Source organism: Octopus bimaculoides, chromosome 30 (assembly GCF_046866305.1).
Source record: "Octopus bimaculoides isolate indiv1 chromosome 30, ASM4686630v1, whole genome shotgun sequence".
Lineage (NCBI taxonomy): Eukaryota > Metazoa > Mollusca > Cephalopoda > Octopoda > Octopodidae > Octopus > Octopus bimaculoides.
In genome coordinates, this window is record NC_142957.1 from 12,229,530 (window position 1) to 12,252,744 (window position 23,215).

At 38.9% G+C, this 23,215-nt stretch overlaps 1 protein-coding gene across 1 annotated transcript; it reads left to right on the top strand.

Annotated features, from left to right (window-relative positions):
* The first annotated feature begins 280 nt into the window (after positions 1–280).
* Positions 281–23,215, top strand: LOC106879824 (engulfment and cell motility protein 1-like). The gene is made up of 22 exons (XM_089346355.1): positions 281–326; positions 2,735–2,970; positions 3,526–3,566; positions 3,690–3,765; positions 4,569–4,619; positions 6,375–6,547; positions 7,370–7,469; positions 7,562–7,665; positions 9,382–9,444; positions 10,395–10,479; positions 11,200–11,250; positions 11,934–12,053; positions 12,700–12,834; positions 12,945–13,049; positions 13,282–13,390; positions 13,816–13,952; positions 14,387–14,556; positions 14,919–15,034; positions 15,356–15,454; positions 15,918–15,988; positions 17,204–17,329; positions 18,535–23,215. The coding sequence occupies exons 2-22, from the start codon at positions 2,833–2,835 to the stop codon at positions 18,685–18,687; spliced, it is 2,223 nt and encodes a 740-aa protein (XP_089202481.1). The 5' UTR covers positions 281–326; positions 2,735–2,832; the 3' UTR covers positions 18,688–23,215.

The following is a 23,215-nucleotide window of genomic DNA, read 5'->3' on the forward strand; positions in this document are numbered from 1 at the left end:
TTACCAATTTTTGTTTTCAGATTCGTTTAATACACATTTTTTTTTACACCTATTACACTTTTCTTTTTTGTTTGTTTTGGTGACCAAGATTTAAATTAAACATTAACCCCAATACCAACTGAAGTCAATTTATTCGATTAAGGCTCTGCGAGTGCTCCAGCTAGGTCGCCACCCAATCACTCAGACTAGCAGAAGATAACTGGAATAGGCGGTGCAACATTTGAAATTCCCTTCTGTTGTTTATTCTGGTTAAACAAGAATTCTCCCCTCTTAATTATTTACTTCCTGTTTTCATAGTTTTTTTAGTTTCACGCACTTGTCTTTCTGTGAGTATCGTTTCTTTGTGTTAATTATGAACTTTATAGAATTTAATTATGTTTTTCTGTTTTAAAATTAGCTTTATCTATCTGTCTGTCTATCCATCTATCTATCTATCGATCGATTTATCTATAAACTGGGGTGTATGTGTGTATATATGTATATATATAGTTGGCACATACAAGTTAGAATTTCTCTGTTTTGATGGGAATTTTTCAGATTTTATTTTCCACCGTACCCTTGGAAATGATGGGAAATAATAAGTCCCCATCAAAACGGAGAAATTCCAACTTGTGTGGGCCACTTAACACTGAAGTCCGTCCCAGACTTTATCAGCTTTAAGATTATAGTCTTCTTGATTTATTTCACGTAATTCTGGTTGCTATTTCTAGCGATCGACTGAGCACATTTACGCTCTCCCCTCAGAGGATCAGCGCAATATAATAACATTTTTACATGTATGTATATATGGGTATATATATATATATTTGTGCGCGTGTTGTTTAGAGCAAGATCCAGCCTTGTATGAGAAGACCTATAATTCTATGATTAAAGTCGATCCGGCCGTGACTCTCAAGTTTACTCACGGCGATCAATATCCAGGATTACATCAGTTATAAACACAAGTGTGGCAAGGTTCGGATCGTCATTTTATGTAATTTTGGCTGCTATTTCTCGCGATCGATTGAACGCATATAGGCTGTCCCGTCGTAAGAACGGATGCAATTGTGAGCTGATTTTTTTTTTTTATTTCAATGTGTGTGTGTGCTTAAATGTGTATGTACGTGTATATATATGTGTGTAGTATATAGGCGTGCGTGTGTGTGTATATTTAGTTATTTACTCAGCTGATATTTCATGCTGTCGTTACTCAGAGAGTCACGTTAAATCTCTCACGAAACGATCCAGCTTAACATTTTAAGGGCGTACCAACCATTTTCTCCCTTGCTGTAAATCCATCACTTTTTTTCTTTTCATCACGATCTGTACATATCATCTCTTTCTAGTTTATCTATCTCTCTTTTTATCTGTCTATCTCTCTATTTGTCTATCTATCTATCAATATATATCATCCTCCTCTCTCTCTCTCTCTCTCTCTCTCTCTCTCTCTCTCTCTCTCTCTCTCTCTCTCTCTCTCTCTCTCTCTCTCTCTCTCTCTCTCTCTCTCTATTTATCTGTCGATCTATCTGTCTGTTTATCTATCTGTTAATATATGTCATCTCTATCCCCTCTCTCTTTCTCTCTCTCTCTATTTGTTTATCTATCTCTGTCCGCCAGTCTTTCTGCCTGTCTATTTATCTCCCCCCTCTCTCTCTCTCTATTCTATTCTATTCTATTCTATTTATTAGTATATATCCTATCTATCCATCTATCTATCTTTAAAGCCGTCTCTTTCTCTCTATCTTTCTCCCTATGTTTACACCAAGACGCACACACGTACAGACACGTCAATTACCAGTCTGTCGGCATCGTTTTTAATTAAAACAAATAATATATAAAAAAAAGGAAGCAAAAACAATTTGAAGTGAACATCGTTTGTGCCAAAAACTCATTATTAACATCCTGGAGTTTATTTTACATCAACGCAATACACGTCCTACTTCAGATTCCGAGATCGTGTGGCAAGGAAATTGCGACTCTGGAATTTCCCCGTTCATATATTTATTTCCCTACACACAAATATGTATTTATGTATGTATGTGGTGGAGGCACAATGGCCCCGTGGTTAGGGCAGCGGACTCGCGGTTATAGGATCGACGTTTCGACTCCCAGTGTGGAGTAGAGTGCATATAATTTTTGAAACGTGTAGGAATTAAAGGACACATATAGAAAAATTAATAAGTAAATGCACGATAAATAAGTATAATATAATACAAAGTAAATATCATAAGATAATGATAATAAAAATAATAATAATAATAATTATCATGATCTTATGATATATACTTTGTATTATATTATGCTTATTTATCGTGCATTTACTTATTAATTTTTCTATATGTGACTGGATTTTCATGGATTAGTTCATGAACTTTGGTTCTTTTCTCTAAAACTATATATATATATATATATATATATATATATATATATATATATATATATACATATATATATATATATATATATATATATATATATATATATATATATGTATATTGAAAAGTTCCTGGCTTTAAGGGTAGTCGTGAAAGGCATGATTGGAGACTCAACCTTCCGAGTTCTTTTACAGGGCTTGGAAAAACTGAAGGACTGCTGCAATTAGTGTGTGAATCTGAGAGGGGAATATGTTAAATAAAATCATAATTAACTGATCCTCTTGTATTTTCTTTTTTACCCATAGCCAAGAACTTTTCAGTACCCCCTCCCCTCATAAATATCACATTGTAACTTTTACTCTTCTTGTCTCTTTTTTCAGACTTAGTATTGGACACCACTTGCATTCGCACCCCCTTCACACTCATCCTCTCATTCACACTTTCACTCTCCCTGCCTGGTGAATCGAAAAAATCCAAGATGGACTCAGTAGGAAGCAGTTCCACGTTGCTGTCTTCACGGACGTCTATCAGGACGACCCGCCCTGCATCGGAGAACATCCGTAAAGTGGCCGTTACTATGAACGGCAGACAGGCACAGTTCTTGGAACTGGACCAGGTAAGGCCTTTCTCACCTGTTAAAATTCTATTTCTATTTTAGTCCTTCCCTCTATCTCTCTCTTTCTCTTTATATATATATATATATATATATATATATATATATATATATATATATATATATATATATATATATATATATATATATATATATATATATATATATATATATATATATATATATATATATATATATATATATATATATATATATATATATATATATATATATATATATATATATATATATATATATATATATATATATATATATATATATATATATATTTGTATAGATGCAGGAGTGGCTGTGTGGTAAGAAACTTGCTTCCCAACCATGTGGTTCTGGGTTCAATCCCACTGGGTGACACCTTGAGCAAGTGTTTCCTACTATAGCTCCAGGCCAACCAAAGCCTTGTAAGTGGATTTGGTAGATGGAAACTGAAAGAAGCCCATTGTATGGCCACAGTCTTATGATTGAAACAAGATAAAAAAGAAATTAATGAATTTGTATAATTTTGATTTAATTTTTGTTTTTGCATTTTTTTTTTTGCAGACACGCCCCCTGGTGGCTATTATGAATGATATTTGCAAAGGGTGAGTTGATATACATATATAAGGCGGCACACAGCCATGTTTAGTAACAACAAATGATCACTTACTCCCTCCCATCTTCTTTATAACTCTTTCAATCTCTTTTCTTCTCTCTCCTACTCTCAGTTGGCAGTTGACTGACACGGAAAACTACGCCTTGCAGTTCACAGATTCCAACCGCCAGAACTACATCACAGAAAAGGTAAGAAAATGGTTAAACACAATTTTTTGGCATGTAACTGGCCACCTGCATATTAACTTTAACCCTTTTGATGCCAGCCAGCCCAAATCTTCTCCTGGGTCTCTGATGCAAATTTCTTGCATCCTAGTCATAAGATTTAACTTCCAGGTCTTTCCATTATGTTTGTCTTAAGTCTTTTGATACCAAACCCTTTTCTTTTTTCTCTCCCTGTTTCTTTCTGTGTTCCTTTCTGTCGAAGAGCGTAGGCTCGAAACGTAAAAGACTTTCTCACTTCCCAAGCGTTAAACTAATACATCTGTTTGTTATCTACACACCCGTCTTCATCTTTTGTTTTGTTTTTTTTGTAAATTCCAACTATATATATATACACACACACACACATATATATATATACATACACATATATATACATATACACACATATATATATATATATTTAGATAATTAACATAATGTGGTAAAAATTCGATATTAATTAATATCAATTTAATACCAGGAAACTAGCACATTAAAAGAATCAGAAGGTTCTTGAAAAAATTTTTGGGAGATCCTAAAAAGATTATAGTACTTCACCGGTCTCGCCCGCCTGTTTTTGCTCCGCTGAATCCGTATTTGAGAATTTTTTTAAGTGAGCTTCTTCAAGCATTTTGACAGACCGGCCACTGGTCAATCTTATATATATATAGATAGATAGATACACACACATATACACATACATGCATATACACCCTGTACATTATATATACAGCTTCTAGACCTACCCAGGTAGCTAATCTCCAATCTCTCAACCTTTACTTTTATAGAATCGGGGAGAAATCCAGACAGGAACTGTCTTGAAACTGACCAGCTCTCCAGTAAGTATTACAATTTGATTTTGTTTAATACATCATCATCATCATCATCATCGTTTAACGTCCGCTTTCCATGCTAGCATGGGTTGGACGATTTGACTGAGGACTGGTGCAACCGGATGGCAACACCAGGCTCCAATCTAAATTTGGCAGAGTTTCTACAGCTGGATGCCCTTCCTAACGCCAACCACTCAGAGAGTGTATATATATATATATATATATATATATATCATCATCATCATCATCATCATTGTTTAACGTCCGCTTTCCATGCTAGCATGGGTTGGACGATTTGACTGAGGACTGGTGCAACCGGATGGCAACACCAGGCTCCAATCTAATTTGGCAGAGTTTCTACAGCTGGATGCCCTTCCTAACGCCAACCACTCAGAGAGTGTATATATATATATATATATATATATATATATATATATATATATATATATATATCATCATCATCATCATCATCATCGTTTAACGTCCGCTTTCCATGCTAGCATGGGTTGGACGATTTGACTGAGGACTGGTGCAACCGGATGGCAACACCAGGCTCCAATCTAATTTGGCAGAGTTTCTACAGCTGGATGCCCTTCTTAACGCCAACCACTCAGAGAGTGTAGTGGGTGCTTTTACGTGTCACCCGCATGAAAACGGCCACGCTCGAAATGGTGTCTTTTATGTGTCACCCGCACAAGAGCCAGTCCAGGGGCACTGGCAACAATCTCGCTCGAAAACCCTACAAGGCCAGTCAGGCGGTACTGGCAACGGTCACGCTCAGGATGGTACATCTTATGTGCCACCCGCACAAGAGCCAGTCCAGGAGCCCTGGCAACGATCTCACTTGGCTTGCCGGGTCTTCTCACGCACAGCGCATTTCCAAAGGTCTCGGTCAGAGAGAGAAAAGGAAAGAGTGTGTTTGTACAGAGAGACAGATAGGCAGAGAATTTACCATTGTAAAACAAGGAAATAACATTTTGCCCTTCCCCAGCAACGTTGGGGAAGGACGTAAGTTAATTTGATTCTCTCCACTGCTTGACTGCTACTTAATTTATCGACCCCGAAAGGATGAAAGGCAAAATCAATGTTGGTGGGATTTGAACTCAGAATGTAAAACTGGACGAAATGCTGCTAAGCATTTTACCTGGCATGCTAACGTTTCTTTTCTACTCTAGGTACAAGGCCCGAAATTTTGGGGGAGGGAGGGAGCTTGTCGATTAGATCGACCCCAGTAACACAACTGGTACTTAATTTATCAACCCAGGAAGGATGAAAAAGCAAAGTTGACTTTGGTGGAATTTGAACTCAAAACATAAAGACAGACGAAATACTGTTAAGCATTTCGCCTGGTGTGCTAACGTTTCTGCCAGCTCGCCACCTTTAAAAGGCAAAGGGGCCGATACAGCTTGGCACCAGTGACATCACAGATCATTTCTACAGCTGAGTGAACTGGAGCAACATGAAATAAAGTGTCTTGCTCAAGAACACAACACACAGCCCAGTCCGGGAATGGAACTCACTACCTCGTGATTGTGGGCCCGTTGCTGTAACCACTGAGCCATGTGCCTTCACTATATATATATATATCATCATCATCATCATCATCATCATCATCATTTAACATCTGTTTTCTATGCTGGCATGGGTTGGACGGTTTGACGTACACACTCTTACACGCACACTCACACATTCCTAATGCTGTTCTTAATAACGTCCATGTTTTTCTTCCCCCTCACCTTTTGTTTTTCTAACCCCGATCAGGTGAGAACTTCTCAAGAAGTTTACGACAAACTAAAGGACCCAGAATGGACAAAGAAGCTGGAAGCCCTCAAGTTGCTGTCGACTTTATCTACGGACAGCTCCTTTGCGCAGGAATTCATCAGCAAGCAAGGATTGTACTTGTTAACCTCCATCGTCAATAACAGGGAGCAGTAGTAAGGACCCTTATAATTTTCTCTTTCTCTCTCTCTCTCTCTTTCTCTCTCTTATGCTTTCCTTTTTTTTTTTCCTTTCCTTTCTCTTACAGTTCATAGGGTTATGCTCAAGTTGGCTCCCTCATTCACACGTGCCATCCTTGCTACATTCACCCATCTTTTTCTTTTGAAACATTCACTAGACAAAACTTCCCTCTCTACTCTCACCTTCCTCTTCAAGTGATACTTGAAGAAGTTGATGAGAGATTGCGCAGAGAGGAAAGTCTTTGTCTCTAGACCTTTCAGACGCATCCACCATGCACATTCTTTCGCCATAGCCACAAGTACGATGAAAATGGCTCTTCCTTCCAGTTTAAAGGAAGGAGGCGCAACAATATTCACGATAGACTCGGTTGATAAACCAACTCGTCCCACACGTGATAACAGTCGTTCGACAAAAGCCCACAGGTCGGAAATGGTTGAACACAGTACGAGTGCGTGCAGAACGGTTTCGTCGCTCTGACTGCATCTCGGGCAGGTTGGCCCCGTGTTTTGAGGCATGCCTGTAGAACTTATCCCGAATGGGTAGCGCTTCTTGATAGCACTGCCAGGCCAGGGATCTCTGGAAGTTGTCCATAGGTCCCAGCCCGAAAGTTGTCTTGAATAGATAGATAGACGGACGGACGGACGGACGGCATGTGTGCATATTGTTCGTATGCAATTGTTTTCATGTTTTATATCGTTATTGTTATGTAATTCACAAACGTCTTCTCTCTTTTTCTTTCTTTCTTTCTCCATCGTGTCTCCCACCATGACCATCACTACCACCACAACCACTTGCAGTGTAGGGACTCCTCTGGCATTTTGCCTGAAATCCTTTGTGTCCCTAATGGATCACAGTATCGTCAGTTGGGACATTGTGGACGAGGTTTTTATAGAAAAGGTAAGCCTGCATCACCAACACCAGCATTATTATTATTATTATTATTATTATTATTATTATCATCATCATTGTTGTTGTTGTTGTTATTGCAGGTGGCCAGCACCCTTGACGACGAGTCCTGCTATTCCGATAACAATGTCGATAACACATGTCTGCAGACAGCCTTGGAAATTATTGAGGCAGTTCTACTGAACAGGTAAGTCGTGATGGTCATAGCAGCAGCAGTAGCAGCAGTAGTAGTAGTAGTAGTAGTAGTAGTAGTAGTAGTAGGGTGATGATGGGTAGGTGGGTGGGGAGTAGTGATATTACTAGTGATGGTAGCAGTAGGAGTCATCATCATTTAACATCTGTTTTTGCGATGCTGGCGTGAGATGGAGGGACCATTTGAACCAAGCTGACAAGCAAGAGAGTGGCACCAGGTTCCAGTCTAATTTGGCTTTGTTTCTACTATATATATATATATATATATATATATATATATATAATGATAATAATATTAGGGACAAAATCCAAAATTACAGGTAAAAACTCAATTAATAAAAAATTTTAATTCAATTGAGCTTTATAGATAAAATATATATAAAATATATAGTTTTAGGGAAAATAACCAAGTTTCAAGAACTCATCGATTACCTATATTTTTTAATAGAATTTATTTTCGATAATTTCAATTGATTTTAATCGATTTAAATTTCCTTTCTATTTGAAAATTAGTTATGAAACACGTGTAATCATTTTATTATATTTATCTTATGATATTTACTTTGCTTTATATTATACTCATTTATTGTGCTTTTAATTGTTAATTTTTCTATATGTGATAGTGGAGTTCTTGAAACTTGGTTGTTTTCCCTTGGAAGTGTGCTGTGCGTGAGAAGACCCGGCAAGCCAAGTAAGATCGTTGCCAGTGCCCCTGGACTGGCTCTTGTGCGGGTGGCACATAAGATGCACCATTTTGAGCGTGGCCGTTGCCAGTATCGCCTGACTGGCCTTCGTGCAGGTGACACGTAAAAGCACCTACTACACTCTCTGAGTGGTTGGCGTTAGGAAGGGCATCCAGCTGTAGAAACTCTGCCAAATTTAGATTGGAGCCTGGTGTTGCCATCCAGTTTCACCAATCCTCAGTCAAATCGTCCAACCCATGCTAGCATGGAAAGCGGACGTTAGACGATGATGATGATGATGATATATGCAGAGTGGCCCAAAAGTTGCAAAGGGGTCTGAAAGTTCAATAATTTTGTTTTAATTTTTTTTGGTAGACAGCACTTGCAACAACCACACTCAGATGGTGCTTTTTACGTGCCACTAGTATGAGTCAGGTGGCACTGGCAAGGACCACGCTCAAATGGTCCTTTTTACGTGCCAACAGCATGGGTGCCCATCAGCCAGTACGATACCAGTACTGCCTGACTGGCTTTTGTGCTGGTGGTGCGTAACAAGCAGCCACTACACTCTCCGAGTGGTCGGCGTTAGGAAGGGCATCCAGCTGTAGAAACTCTGCCAGATCAGATTGGAGCCTGGTGCAGCCTTCTGGCTTGCCAGCCCTCAGTCAAACTGTCCAACGCATGCCAGCATGGGAAGCGGATGTTAAACGATGATGATGATGATGATGATGTATATGGCGCTATAGTAAAGGTGCATGGCTCAGTGGTTAGAGCATTCGTCCAGGATTAAGATTTAAGTGACAAGTTAGATATTAGAGACTGTCACGTCATATGCCATTCTGCAAAATATTTTCTTCCTTTTATGAAAAGACCAACATAGAGCATCAGACCCCTCTTTTCTCTCTTCCTCCTCCTCTCTTACTGGCATACAAACTAACCTAAGCTCATAAACTGATGTATTCTTGGTTTGTCTGTCTGTGCGTCTATACACTGTCTCTTGTAATTCCCCCGTTTTCTATTGCTTCCAGTGACAAGTACACAATTGTGGAGAAGTACGTCACCCCAGGACAGATCACGAAACTGATGACTGTGTAAGTATTGAACACTGCCCTATCACCTTATCTTTATATCATTTCTTGTCATACACAAGGTGTTTGGGCTAAATTCGACAATTTGCATCAAAGGAAAAAAAAAAAACATTTCAAAATAAAAGTATTTTTAAAAAATTAAATTAAATAAAAATTAAATAAATATAGGTGTAGGAGTGGCTGTGTGGTAAGTAGCTTGCTTCCCAACCATATGGTTCCGGGTTCAGTTCCACTGCGTGGCACCTTGGGCAAGTGTCTTCTTCTATAGCCTCGGGCCGAGCAAAGCCTTGAGTGGATTTGGTTGACGGAAACTGAAAGCCCATTGTATATATATATATATATATATATATATATATATATATATATATATATATATATATATATATATACATATACGACGGGCTTCTTTCAGTTTCCCTCTACCAAATTCACTACTCACAAGGCTTTGGTTGGCTCAAGGTGCCACACAGTGGGACTGAGCCTGGAACTATGTGGTTGGGAAGCAAGCTTCCTATTTCTTTATTACCACACAGCCACACCTGCTCCTATACATACATATGTATGTGTGTGTGCGTGTATGTAAATATATATATATATATATGTATGTCTATATATATAAATGTATTAACGGAGATGTAAATACATCAACACCAGTTGTCAAGTGGAGCGTGGGTGACAAACACCAACATAAAGGCACACGCACATAGATATATACATATATATGTATATATGATGAATTTCTTTTAGTTTCCGTCTACCAAATCCACTCGCAAGATTTTGGTTGACCTGAGGCTAGAGTAGAAGACACTTGCCCAAGGTGTCATGCAGTGGGACTGAACCTGAAACCATGTGGTTGGGAAGCAAGCTGCTTACCACACAGCCATACCTGCACCTGTACATACATATATGTGTGTGTGTCTGATTAATTTATGTCTGTCTGTGTGTCGCTTTAGATGCCGCAAGTCCAGTGAACTACACAAAAACTTCATCGCTGTCATCAATGCCCTGTTGATGAAGGCCAATCGGCAAAAACACAAGGTGAGTAAGACTTCATCTTCACTTTCAGAACCTTTCTCTTATTTTTTTGGTTGGGCTTTCATAGAGGGTCCCACGTGGTGGTGGGGTGGGGGTTTACTAAAGTATTGGTGGGCAAAATCCTAGCAGTATTTCAGCCATCGTCACACATCTGCCTTTACATTCCGTTCCGAGTTCAAATTTCACTAGGGTTGTCTTTGTCTTTCACCCTTTAAGGGTTGATAAAATACACCTGCCACCCCTGAAATTGCTGGCCTTGTGTCAAAATGTAAAAACATTATTATTATTATTATAATCAGACTGGAGCCTGGTGTTGCCATCCGGTTTCACCAGTCCTCAGTCAAATCGTCCAACCCATGCTAGCATGGAAAGCGGACGTTAAACGATGATGATGATGATGATGATTATTATTATTATTATTATTATTAAGGTGGCAAGCTGGCAGACTCGTTAGCATACTGGATGGAATGCTTAGCAGTATTTTACCCGTTGCTATGTTCTGAGTTCAAATTCAGCCGAGGTTGACACTTTGCCGTTAATCCCTTCGGGGTCGATATAATTTATCGACCAGTTGAGTACCAGTTGAGCACTGGGGTTGGTATTATCAACTTAGCCCCCATCCCCAAACATGCTGGCCTTGCGCCAAAATTTGAAATCATTATTATTATTATTATTATTATTATTAATTGAGTTTTTTCATCCCATCTCTTTCTTATAATGCAGGAAATTGCCGAAAGCCTTCAGTCCAAGATGTTTCGAAATATAATTCTTGACGTAAGTTACCATCTGTGCCACTTAGCCCCCCCTACCCTCTCTGACTCTCTCTCTCTTTTTTTCTCCTCCGACTTTCTATTTCTCTTCCAACATATCATTACAGTATTTATTGATCCACCGACCCATTCATCTCTCTCTCTCCCTATTCTAATATATCATTGTAGTTTCTCTCCACTCAGCCACCCACTCGTTTCTCTCTCCCCACCTCTCTTTTTCTCAATTCCAGCATTTCATTATAGGTCTTATCCATGTACTCTTATATCCATCTACCCTTAAATCCATCCACCAATCTACCCATCCTTCTAACTCTCACTTAGCCCTTACTTTTCCTTCTCTCTCCCTACTCCAACATATCGTGATTTCTCTCTCTCTCTCTCTCTCTCACTCTCTATCTCTATCTCTCTCTCTCTATCTCTCTCTCTCTCTCTCTCTCTCTCTCTCTCTCTGATTGAGACGTATCCTGATTTCTATTCTCCCACCCACTTATCTCTCTCCTTGGCTCTCTATTCCAACATACCATTGTGGTTTCTATTCATCTACCCACCCACTTTTCTCTTTCTGTCTCACTATTCCAGCATGTCTTTTATTAATTTCTATCCATCTAGCCACATATCCACTCAGCCATCTAGCCCCCACCTCTCTCTCTCTCTCTCAGTTGCAGCAAATCATGATTTCTATTCCAGCATGTCATTATGGCTTCAAAAGTAATCAACAACGATATGGCACATCAACTCAGCATTCTCCAGACCCTCATGTTGAACCTTAACGAAGAACGGATGAAATCACTTCCAGATCCTTCCGAAGTGAGTACTGTACTCTTTATTATCATACCATGTAACATGCTACCCCCTGATGTACTCTAATATGTACTTGTTACAGTTATCTCTTGTAATATGCTTCTACAGTACCCTGTTTTCCACCCAGTATCCCCAACAATACTCTTTATTATCCCGTGTAACTTGCTACCCTTGATGTACTTTAATACGTACTCATTACTATTATTTCATGACACTAAAACAGTGAGCTGGAAGATAAAATACCTAATCTAATAATGTACTCAGCTGTACCCCAACATACCAATGTACTCTACATACCAATGTACCCAGCTGTACCCTGACATAACAATGTGCCTAGCTGTACCCTGACATAACAATGTAATCAGTTGTAACCTGACATAACAATGTACCCAGTTGTACCCTGACATACCAATATACCCAGCTGTACCTGACATACCAGTGTACCCTAAACTAACAATGTACTCAGTTGTACCCTAACACACTAATGTACCCACCTGTAACCTGACATAACAACGTATCCAGCTCTACCCTGACATATCAATGTACCCAGCTGTACCCTGACATACCAATATACCCAGCTGTATCCTGACATATGAATGTACCCAGCTGTACCCTGTTGTACTAATGTAGCCCTTTATCTTGTCTGTTGCAGAACATCAAAGACATCATTGAGCTGCGGAAGATTGCCTTCGACTTTGAAGGGGATGTGGCCTCCCGCAAGACAATGACCGTCAGTAGGGACTTCGCTAAGGACGCAGTCAAAGACGCCAGGAAACTGGGCTTTACGGTCAGTACCGATACCTTGTGGTTGTCGTCATTGGTGATAGGGGTGTTGGTGGTGGTGGTGTTGTCATGGTTAAATTTTTCTCATGTTGCTTTGTTCATTTTTTTTTTTAGAACTTTGCACGCCCTCTGGACGACTTCAATGAAGTACCTCCTGGTGTTCTGGCCCTTGATTGTATGCTCTACTTTGCAAAGAATCACACAGACAGTTACATAAAGGTGAGTTGTTGCTATTTGCAGATTAAATAACCCAGCTCTGCCATCTGCAAGGACAAGACAATAGTTAAGTATGTTGTGTGTTGATGTATTTCATGCAAAGTGGGGGCATAGATAAGCAAATTGAGGTAATTAGAAATACGTGATTAAAGGACAAAAAATATCACAAAATTAGTCAATGATTGTTATTATTATTATTATTATGCGAGCTGCACTTGTGTATATATTGTTCCAGGTGGTGTTGGAGAATTGCTGCCGTGCTGATGAGCATGACTGTCCATTTACACAGACCAGCATTTACCTGACCAAGATTCTTTGCGAAATTCTTAAAATCGGAGAACCACGTAAGTTGAAACGAAATACGGTCTTCCCTCTCTCCCTCCGTATATCTATCTAATTCTCCCTTTCTCTATAGCTATTTATTTCTTTCTCTCTCTCTCTCTCCTTTCTATTTGTCTGTCTGTCTATCTATATCTATTCTCTCTCTCTCACCCTCTATCTATCAAGCTATCTATATGTTTTTCTTTCTATCTATCTAGCTATATCTATTTCTCTCACTCTCCTCTCTTCCTCCCCCTCTCTCTTTATATATATATATATACACACACACATACATTATATATATATATATATATATATATATATATATATATACATACACACCCACCCACACACCCACACACATACATCCATATATATATATACATATATCTATCACCTTCATCACGTCCATCACCCACCTCACCACTTTCATGTTTCCCATTTCCAGCATCTGAAGACAGCCATATTTACTATAGAATGTTCTTCACCCATGACAAACCATTTGAAGAATTCTTTTGCTCCTGTATCCAGTTATGGAGTAAATCTTGGAAAGAAATGAGGGCCACAACTGAAGACTTTTCAAAGGTTTGTCTCTGTGTGTGTCTCTTTCTCTCTCTCTCTCTCTCTGAATTTGTCTGTTGAGTGTGTGTATGTGTGTGTACATGTTTATATGTGTCAATGCATTTTGTGTGCTGTACACGAGTCTGTGTTGAGTCTGTTGAGCTTATGTGTTGAGTCTGTGTTGAATTTGTGTATGAGTCTTCATGAACCTGTTGAGTTTATGTGTGAGTCTGTGCATGAGTCCATGTTGAGTCTGTATGAGTCAATGCGTTGAGTCTGTGTATGAGTCTGTATGAGTTCATGTTGAGTCTGTATGAGTTCATGTTGAGTCTGTACGAGTCAATTCGTTGAATCTGTGTGCGAGTCTGTGCATGAGACTCTGTATGAGTTTCTGTTGAGTCTAATTACCTTCTTTTTTTTATTTTCCACCTCAATATATCTTCTAAATCAAACCGTAGGTGTTGAGTGTTGTACGTGAACAGATTACAAGAGGATTAAGCATGAAGCCAATGTCATTTGATGACTTCAAAGAAAGATTGAAGCAATTCACTTACGCTGAGATCCTAAAGAGTTGGGAGAAGGATCGACAGAACAAAGAAGCCTGGGAATCGCAAGCTGAACCTATCATGTAAGTACATTTACTGGGTCTTTCTCTCACAGCCCTGCGGCCCTTTTTCAATTTGATTTGTAAATTCCTGCACCATCTACTGTAAAATCTAAGAGAGAGGAAGATGGTAAAAATTTTTAAAAAGCTGAACTTTGTCTTTAAATCAGATTTTTGTGTCTGTCTTCACATATTGTCATGAATGCTGGGTAAGATATTGGTGTCTGGTTGGTTAGCCCAAGGCTATGAGTAAAAGAAACTTGCTCAAGGTGCCACGCAGTGGGACTGAACCCGGAACCATGTGGTTCGTAAGCAAGCTACTTACCACACAGCCACTCCTACGCCTAATATATATATATTTTTTTGTTTTGTTTTGTTTTCCACAGTGAACTCCGTAAACAAATCACCCCGGATATAAAAGAAATGATCAAGCGACAGAGGATGAATTACCTGATGGCTGGAACATTGTTTTGTAAAATTACTACAAGAGTGAAATTGAAAGGTAAAAACCAGGAGTGGGGTTGACTCTGTGGAATCGGGAAGGATAAACAGACTCTCTCACTAACTCACACACACACACACACACACACACACACACACACATATGCACTAACTCATGTTTGCTTACTCAGAGTTCTTATTTAACTGATTGTTGAACCAAGCTATGTTTATTTTGATTAATTGTCTCCAAATGTACGAAGATAAGTCAGTAAGTAATAAAATTTTTACTTGCATTTCTATTATACAAAGCTAAATCAAAAATTAAAGCAAATAAATATTGCATTACTCTCTGACTCACCCCTTGTAATATCGTATTTTTCAGAGAAACATTGGTGGCAGCTTTCACCTAACCTAAAAACCTTTCACTACGGAGATTGGAACAGCGAAGAGAACCCTACTTTGGAACAACTGCCCAATAAGTGTATGTCCTTATTGATTCCTTATTGTTGTATGCGTTTGTATGTGTGTATGTATAGGTCACTAATCATTTCCTCCATGAGGCCCAACATTCAAAGATCATGCTTCACCATCTCATCCCATGTCTTCCTGGGTCTGCCTCTACCACAATAGAACGTCATTGTATTTTGGCAGCGAGCTGGCAGAATCGTTAGCACACCGGGCGAAATGCTTAGCGGTATTTCGTCTGCCGTTACATTCTGAGTTCAAATTCCGCTGAGGTCAACTTTGCCTGTCATCCTTTTGGGGTCAATAAATTAAGTACCAGTTACGCACTGGGGTCGATATAATTGACTTAATCCATTTGTCTGTCCTTGTTTTTCCCCTCTATGTTTAGCCCCTTGTGGGCAATATAGAAATAAGAATGTTATTGTATTTTGGTGTGTGGTGGTATTCATTCATTTCCCTGTATTTTCTTTGTATTGCAGTGTCAGTTGTTGATATAAAGTCTCTGATTGTTGGCAAAGATTGTTCTCACGTCAAAGAGAATCGGAAAAAGGTGAGTGTGTTACACAATTCTGTATTTCTGAGAGGAAGAATTTGTATTATGTTCTTTGCATACATTAGTTATGCTGGTGTCCTCGTGCCAAATGAGACCGTAGCCGTGGCCTGTGCTAGTGTCGCATAATTGACCCATTTAAGAGTACCCGTCAATCATTGAGCAATAGGCTGTGCTTGAGAAGACCTGTTGAGTCAAGTGAAATCATTGTCGTGGCCGATGCAAGTACCGCCTGACTCAAACCGTGAAAAGCACCATTCGAGCATGGTCGATGCCAGTGCCACCGGACTAGCTCTTGTGCAGGTGGCATGTAAAAAGCACCATATGAGCATGGTCAATGCCAGTGCCGCCTGACTGGTTCCCATGCCAGTGGCACGTAAAAAGCACCATTCGAGCATGGTCGTTGCCAGTGCCACCGGACTAGCTCTTGTGCAGGTGGCACGTAAAAAGCACCATATGAGCATGGTCGATGCCAGTGCCGCCTGACTGGTTCCCATGCCAGTAGCACGTAAAAAGCACCATTCGAGCATGGTCGTTGCCAGTGCCGGTGGCACATAAAATGCACCATCTGAACGTGGTCGATGCTAGTGCTACCTGACTAGCCCCCACGCCAGTGGAGGCTGTACTGATGACAGATGATGATGTGATGATTATGACAAGGATGGGGAAAATGGTGGTGGTGATGTCAGAGTTGGTAAGAATGATGGTGATGTTGGTGGTGGTGGTGGTGGTGGTGGTGGTGGTGGCGGTGTTGTTGATGGGTTGATGCTTATGGTCGGGGCAAAGTGATTGTGATGGTTATAATGATGATGATGATGTAGATGGGACGACAAATGGTTTTGATGTGATGGCGATGATGTAGATGTGATGACAAAGAGGATAGGATGACAACGATGATGATGATGACGATAATGACAATGGTGGTGGTGCTGCTGGCAGTGGCGGCGGCGGTGGTGGTAGTGGTGGTGGTGGTGGTAGTGGTGGTGGTGGTAGTGGTGCTGCTGGCGGCGGCGGGGGTGGTGGTGGTGGTAGTGGTAGTGGTGGTGGTGGTAGTGGTGGTGGTGGTGGTAGTGGTGGTGGTGGTGGTGGTGGTAGTGGTGCTGCTGGCGGCGGCGGGGGTGGTGGTGGTGGTGGAAGTGGCAGCGGTGGCTGCTGTTGCTGTTGTTGTTGTTGTTGTTGTTGACACTAACGTTGTTGATGTTCTTATATTTACAGAGCATAGCTGCGGAAATGTGCTTCTCCATCATTCCAGTGACCACAATTCCACAGAACTTCCTGGCTGGCAGTCAAATAGAGTTTGATATGTGGACTGATGGCATTAATGCTTTACTTAACAACAAGGTAACACACACACACACACACACACTTATATATTACTTTACTTTTACTTTAACTTTTACTTTTACTCGTTTCAGTCATTTGACTGCGGCCATGCTGGAGTACCGCCTTTTCAGTTGAGCAAATCGACCCCCAGGACTTATTCTTTTTGGAAGCCTAGTACTTATTCTATCGGTCTCTTTTGCCGAACCACTAAGTTACGGGGACGTAAACACACCAGCATCGGTTGTCAAGCGATGTTGGGGGGGGGGGACAAACACAGACACACAAACACATATATATATATACATATACATATATACGACGGGCTTCTTTCAGTTTCCGTCTACCAAATCCACTCACAAGGCTTTGGTCGGCCCGACGCTATAGTAGAAGACACTTGCCCAAGGTGCCACGCAGTGGGACTGAACCCGGAACCATGTGGTTCATAAGCAAGCTACTTACCACACAGCCACTCCTGCGCATATTGTTAATCTCTACACTTTTTTTCTCTCTGTTTTTTTTTTTTTTACATTCTCCATTTCTTTTTTTCCTCTTATTCTTTTCTACAGAAAAGCGTAGGCTCGAAATGTCAAAGACTTTTCCATTCTTCCCAAGCGTTAACCGAACACACCTGCTTGTTGTTCTTTCACCTGTTTTCGTATTTTTGTTTTCTGCAAATTTGAACTGTGTGTGTGTGTGTGTGTATACATACCTACAGCTTATGTTTACACTAATCTCTGTTTTCTGTTTCTCTCTCTCTCTCTCTCTCTCTCTTTCTCTCTCTCTCTCTGTCTATCTCTGTCTCTGTGTGTCTCTCTTTTGTCTCCTTCTCTTCTGTAATCTCTCTCTCTCTCTCTCTCTTTCTCAATCACTCTTTTTTTGTCCAATTTCCTTTTCTCTGACCATTGTCTACCATTGACCACTACTCTGTGTTTTCAATTTTCCATTATGATTTCTGTCCTCTTTCCACTATTGCCTCTCTCCATTTGCCTTTTTTTTCTACTGTGCACTTCTCTTTGTCCAATATTCTTCTCTTTGACCACTGTCCACTACTCTCACTTTTCAATTCACCATTGTAATTACTGGCCTCTGTCCATACCATAATCTTGCACTGTCCACACTCATCTATCTCTAACCACCCTTTCTCTACTGTCTTCTCTACTTTGTCCATTATTCTATTATCTGACCATTGTTCTTTGACCATGTCCACTTGTATCTTTCCATAGATGGTCAGTGCTCAGGAGAAGAGTGACATGGAGATGCTTCTTGGTATGGAGATCAAACTACGGTTGTTGGACACAGAAGGTGTTCGAATCCCAGCCAAGCCACCGGCCATACCTCCAGAACCGGACAACTATAACTTTGTGTATGCCATGTGAGCCGTCACGCCCGACTGACCGAGACCTCTGTCACGTCACTGTGTCACATCATGTCGCATCATGTTACATCATGGCATGTCACATCACATCACAATGAAGTGTTGACTTTGAGAAAACTGCAAACTGCTTCACTCTTTTATGAACATTGCGTTTGTTTGATGGTGGGGGTCAGAATCGGGATTTTTTTTTTTTTTGACGGTATAGATCGTAAAAGATAGATGTCAAAGACACAAGTCAAAAGATGACGGAGGATATTAAGATATTTTTGTGGGGTGTTTTATACTAAACATATTAGATCATCACTTTCATCATAGTAAACTGCTGATTTTCTGAGGAAAGCGATTCACATTTAAGCAAACACGTTTGTGGCAATGGATGTCTTTTTTTTTTTTTAGAAAGGTCAAATGTTACAGATGCTGGACATAAGTGGACACAAACATATTAAAAACAGGATTATTGAACAGCTTACACTAGTGGTTCTCAACCATTCTTTATTTCTGGACCCCTTCGATTACTATTTCATTTTTGTGGACTCCCATAGCCATTCAATGTTTAAAAACTAGTTTTATAGAAACTTCTTCCAAAATTCCTATTTTGTTTGCCACACATTATCTGGACATTCAGGACACATCCAAAATAGCAGATGTTTCATCGTGCCAAAATCTCTCCCATATTAGCCAGTGGGGGTTGGGATGGTGTAGCTCAAAGCTTGTTCTTTTTTTTCTATTTCCATTTCACAAATATATCATGCTTTCACCTCCATGCTTCAAACAGCTTCTCTTTCCATGTCATGTGACTCAAAAGGACCAATTGAATCGAACAGCAGTTTACAGAGAACTATCTACATTAACAATATATATATATATATACATACATACACAGAGTCTGCGAAAAACATGTATACACGCTTCAGAAAAGGAATAAAATGTATAAATATTTTCATTCAGTGTTATCGCAGTTTGATAAAACATCGAAAGAGATATTTATATTTGTAGAAGTAGTTATATGAGTTAAATATTTATACAGATTTTTTTTTCCTTTTCTGGAGTGTCTGTACAATTTTTGTGGGGGGTAGACTCTGTATATCGACATAATTTTTAATTGCAGTGCTCCAGCATAGCCACAGCCTTTGGATGCAACCCTTTGAATCGAAATCAAGTAACATACAAACACACACACACAATCTACCTGCATATTTATATTTATCAGGGACCAATTCATGCTTTTAATAGCTATATATATATATATATATATATATATATATATATATATATATATACTTTATTTAAAAGCAGCAGAAATATAACAAAAATCTGTTACTTGGAGTTTCACGTTCCTGTTCATTGGATAGTTTTGTTAGAAAATTTTCTAACAAAACTATCCGATGAACGGAAACGTGAAACTCCGAGTAACAATTTTTTGTTATATTTCTGCTGCTGCTTTTAAATAAAGCATATTACTCTACCTCTGGTATTTGAGTACTCTTTTCTCCACCTTGTTGCACATTTACGTGCTTACTCCGGTATATACATATACATGTGTATATATATATATATATATATATATATACATATATATATGGAAGCTTTGTTGGTTGCACGCAACACATTTAGGCAATACATTGTGGAAGTTGTAAAGATAATTTATGAACATGCTACGTGTGTGTGTGTGTGTGTGTGTGTGTGTGTGCGTATATAAACATTTATACAGGCTGTTTATAAATTACCTTTACAATTTGAAAAATTCAGGAAAAAAATGCAAAATAGGGATAACTCAGCAGTATTTACTGGAAAATGTAATCAAACATAGACGCAAGCATTGCTGTGTGGTAAAAAGCTTGCTTCCCAACCACATGGTTCTGGGTTCAGTCCCACTGGGCCAACTAAAGCCTTGTGAAATGAATTTGATAGACAGAAACTGAAAGAAGCCTGTCATATATATATATTAATATTATCTTGGTTGAAAAAACTTCGATAATGTAAATATGTTAATAGTTACCAGGGTAGCAAAAATTACACAAAAACTGGGATATCATACCCGGTTAATGGGTAGAAATTCCATGTTAAAGTGATGTATTTTGAGTAGATATTGATTGTACGCGTTTTGCTCCATTTCTTATTATTCTTCATATATATATATGTGTGTGTGTATATATATATATATATATTTGTGTCTGTGTTTGTCGCCACCACCATTGCTTGACAACCGATGTTGGTATGGTTGTGTCCCCATGACCTAGCAGTTTGGCAAATGGGAACAATGGAATAAGTACTAGGCTCACAAAGCTCGATTCCCTCAATTAAAAATCCCTTTAAGGCGCTGCTCCAGCATGGCTGCAGTCAAATGACTGAAACGAATAAACGAATTAAAACAATGTTTTCTTGGAAACTTCAGAAAACACTTCCATGCAGGCTCCATTCGTTGCACGCACCCTGTTGAGTTACCCCTATTTTTACCATTTTTCTCTCTCTGAATCTTAGAAACTGTAAATGTAATTTTTGGACGTCCTGTATATAAGAATAGTTACCTTTGTATCATATTTAATGTAGATGCATTACAAAAGGCAAATTTAACTCTGGTATTTGTCCAGAGATAACATCCCTTATGAATGTTTTCTTTTTGTCTTTGGGTGTCATGTCCAGAATGTAGGACACGAGCGGTCATGTCCCACCATAATTCTTTATTCTTTATTTTGTACACCAGTTCCACGTCCTGGTGTTTAATATCTCTTTCTTCCAACCACTTCATCAAGTTTGACATCCGTATCATCCTTCTCCTTTCTCTGCTTATTTTCCCTTCAATCTTTCCGGTCATCGCTAAATTCCCCGGGCCCTCCATCCTCATCACATGACCAAGAAATCTCAGTTGCTTGGCCCTTATCTCAGGAAGCAGTTACCTATTTACCACAAGCCAGGTCATCTCTTCATCCTTAGACACTTTGTCTGTCCATGCTAAGCTCAGTCATGCCCTACCACAAAATTCTCCAGACCCTCTTTCTTCAACACATGACCAAGAAATCTCAGTTGCTCGGCCCTTACCTCAGGAAGCAGTCACCTATTTTCCACAGCCCAAGGGGTCATCACTTTGTCTATCCATGCTATCCTCTATATTCTCCTTAAGAACCACATTCCACAGTGCCCCAAGCAATCATTTCTGATGTTATAGACTATGCCTCACTTCCATATATTAAAACAAGGTAGACTTAGCAATGCAATGTACAGACTTTGATCTTGATGCTCAGAGTACAGTTTCTCAAAGTGTTGTACAATTTTAACAATGCAGATTTTTGCCAGCACTATTCATCTTTTGGTCTCCTCACATCTTATGTCTTCTGTCATCAAAGTTCCAAAGTAGTTGAAGGATGATACTGGCATAATGATTTGGATGGGGACAAAGATGGGAAGCCCAAAATGCATGTTTGTGGATGACCTGTGTTTAACAGCACAAATTCCTCAAGGGCCTAGTTGATTTCTCCAGCTAAAAAACCCTTTATGGCTGCGCTCCAGCATGGCTGCAATCAAATAACTGAAACAAATAAAACAATACACACACACACACACACAAACATCTACATATATCTGTATTTACCTCCAGATGAATATCACCATTGTTGGAGGATTCTGACTGTTATTGCTAATCTTGTGTTCGTTAACTCAATACATCTATGATAGATAATGACTTCAGATGAACACCACTGTTAATTTGCCTGTCACGATGTATATGTATTTAGTATGATACACACAAGACTATTTTTATCTAAAACAGTGTTGGCTGCACCTAACGCATATATATTAATTTTAATTTGTTTTTACAATAAACTAATTGCATGTTTAACAAAAGTAACTTATTACTGTGAAGGTATGAACTTGTGACTAGGGTTCACGATACATAAAACCTAGTATTCAGCTACAAATCCAATTGTTGGCCTTCATGTTAACATTTAAAATATATATCTATATATCTCTCTACATACATATATACATACACACATACCTATCTATCTAATTACATATATAAATCTCTATTTCTCTACATACATGTAAATATATTTGTCTTTCTATATACATACATATACATATGAATACATATATATGCATACATATATATACATACATATATATACAAACATATATATATATATATATATATATATATATATATATATATACATATATATACTTATATATATACATATATATATATACATGCAAATATACACATCTATTTGTCTACATACATATATACATATTTATATAGCGATATATTTATTTACCTGTCTATCTATATATCTATCAGCCCATCTATCTATCTATCTGTCTGTTTGTCTGTCTATCTATCTATCTATCTATCTATCTATCTACCTATCTATCTATCTATCTATCTATCTATCTATCTATCTATCTACCTATCTATCTATCTGTCTGTCTCACACCCACCAGTTTCTGGCAATGATAGTTCAGGCCATGCATGACCTCCACAACTTCACACTAATGTTACAAATAAATTAAAGTTTAATTTAAAAATTAAA

Coding starts and splice junctions, on each gene's coding strand:
- LOC106879824 (XM_089346355.1), top strand. CDS start 2,833: ATGGACTCAGTAGGAAGCAGTTCCACGTTGCTGTCTTCACGGACGTCT. Junction 2,971..3,525: donor AGTTCTTGGAACTGGACCAG/GTAAGGCCTTTC, acceptor TTTTTTTTGCAG/ACACGCCCCCTGGTGGCTAT. Junction 12,054..12,699: donor CACTTCCAGATCCTTCCGAA/GTGAGTACTGTA, acceptor TGTCTGTTGCAG/AACATCAAAGACATCATTGA.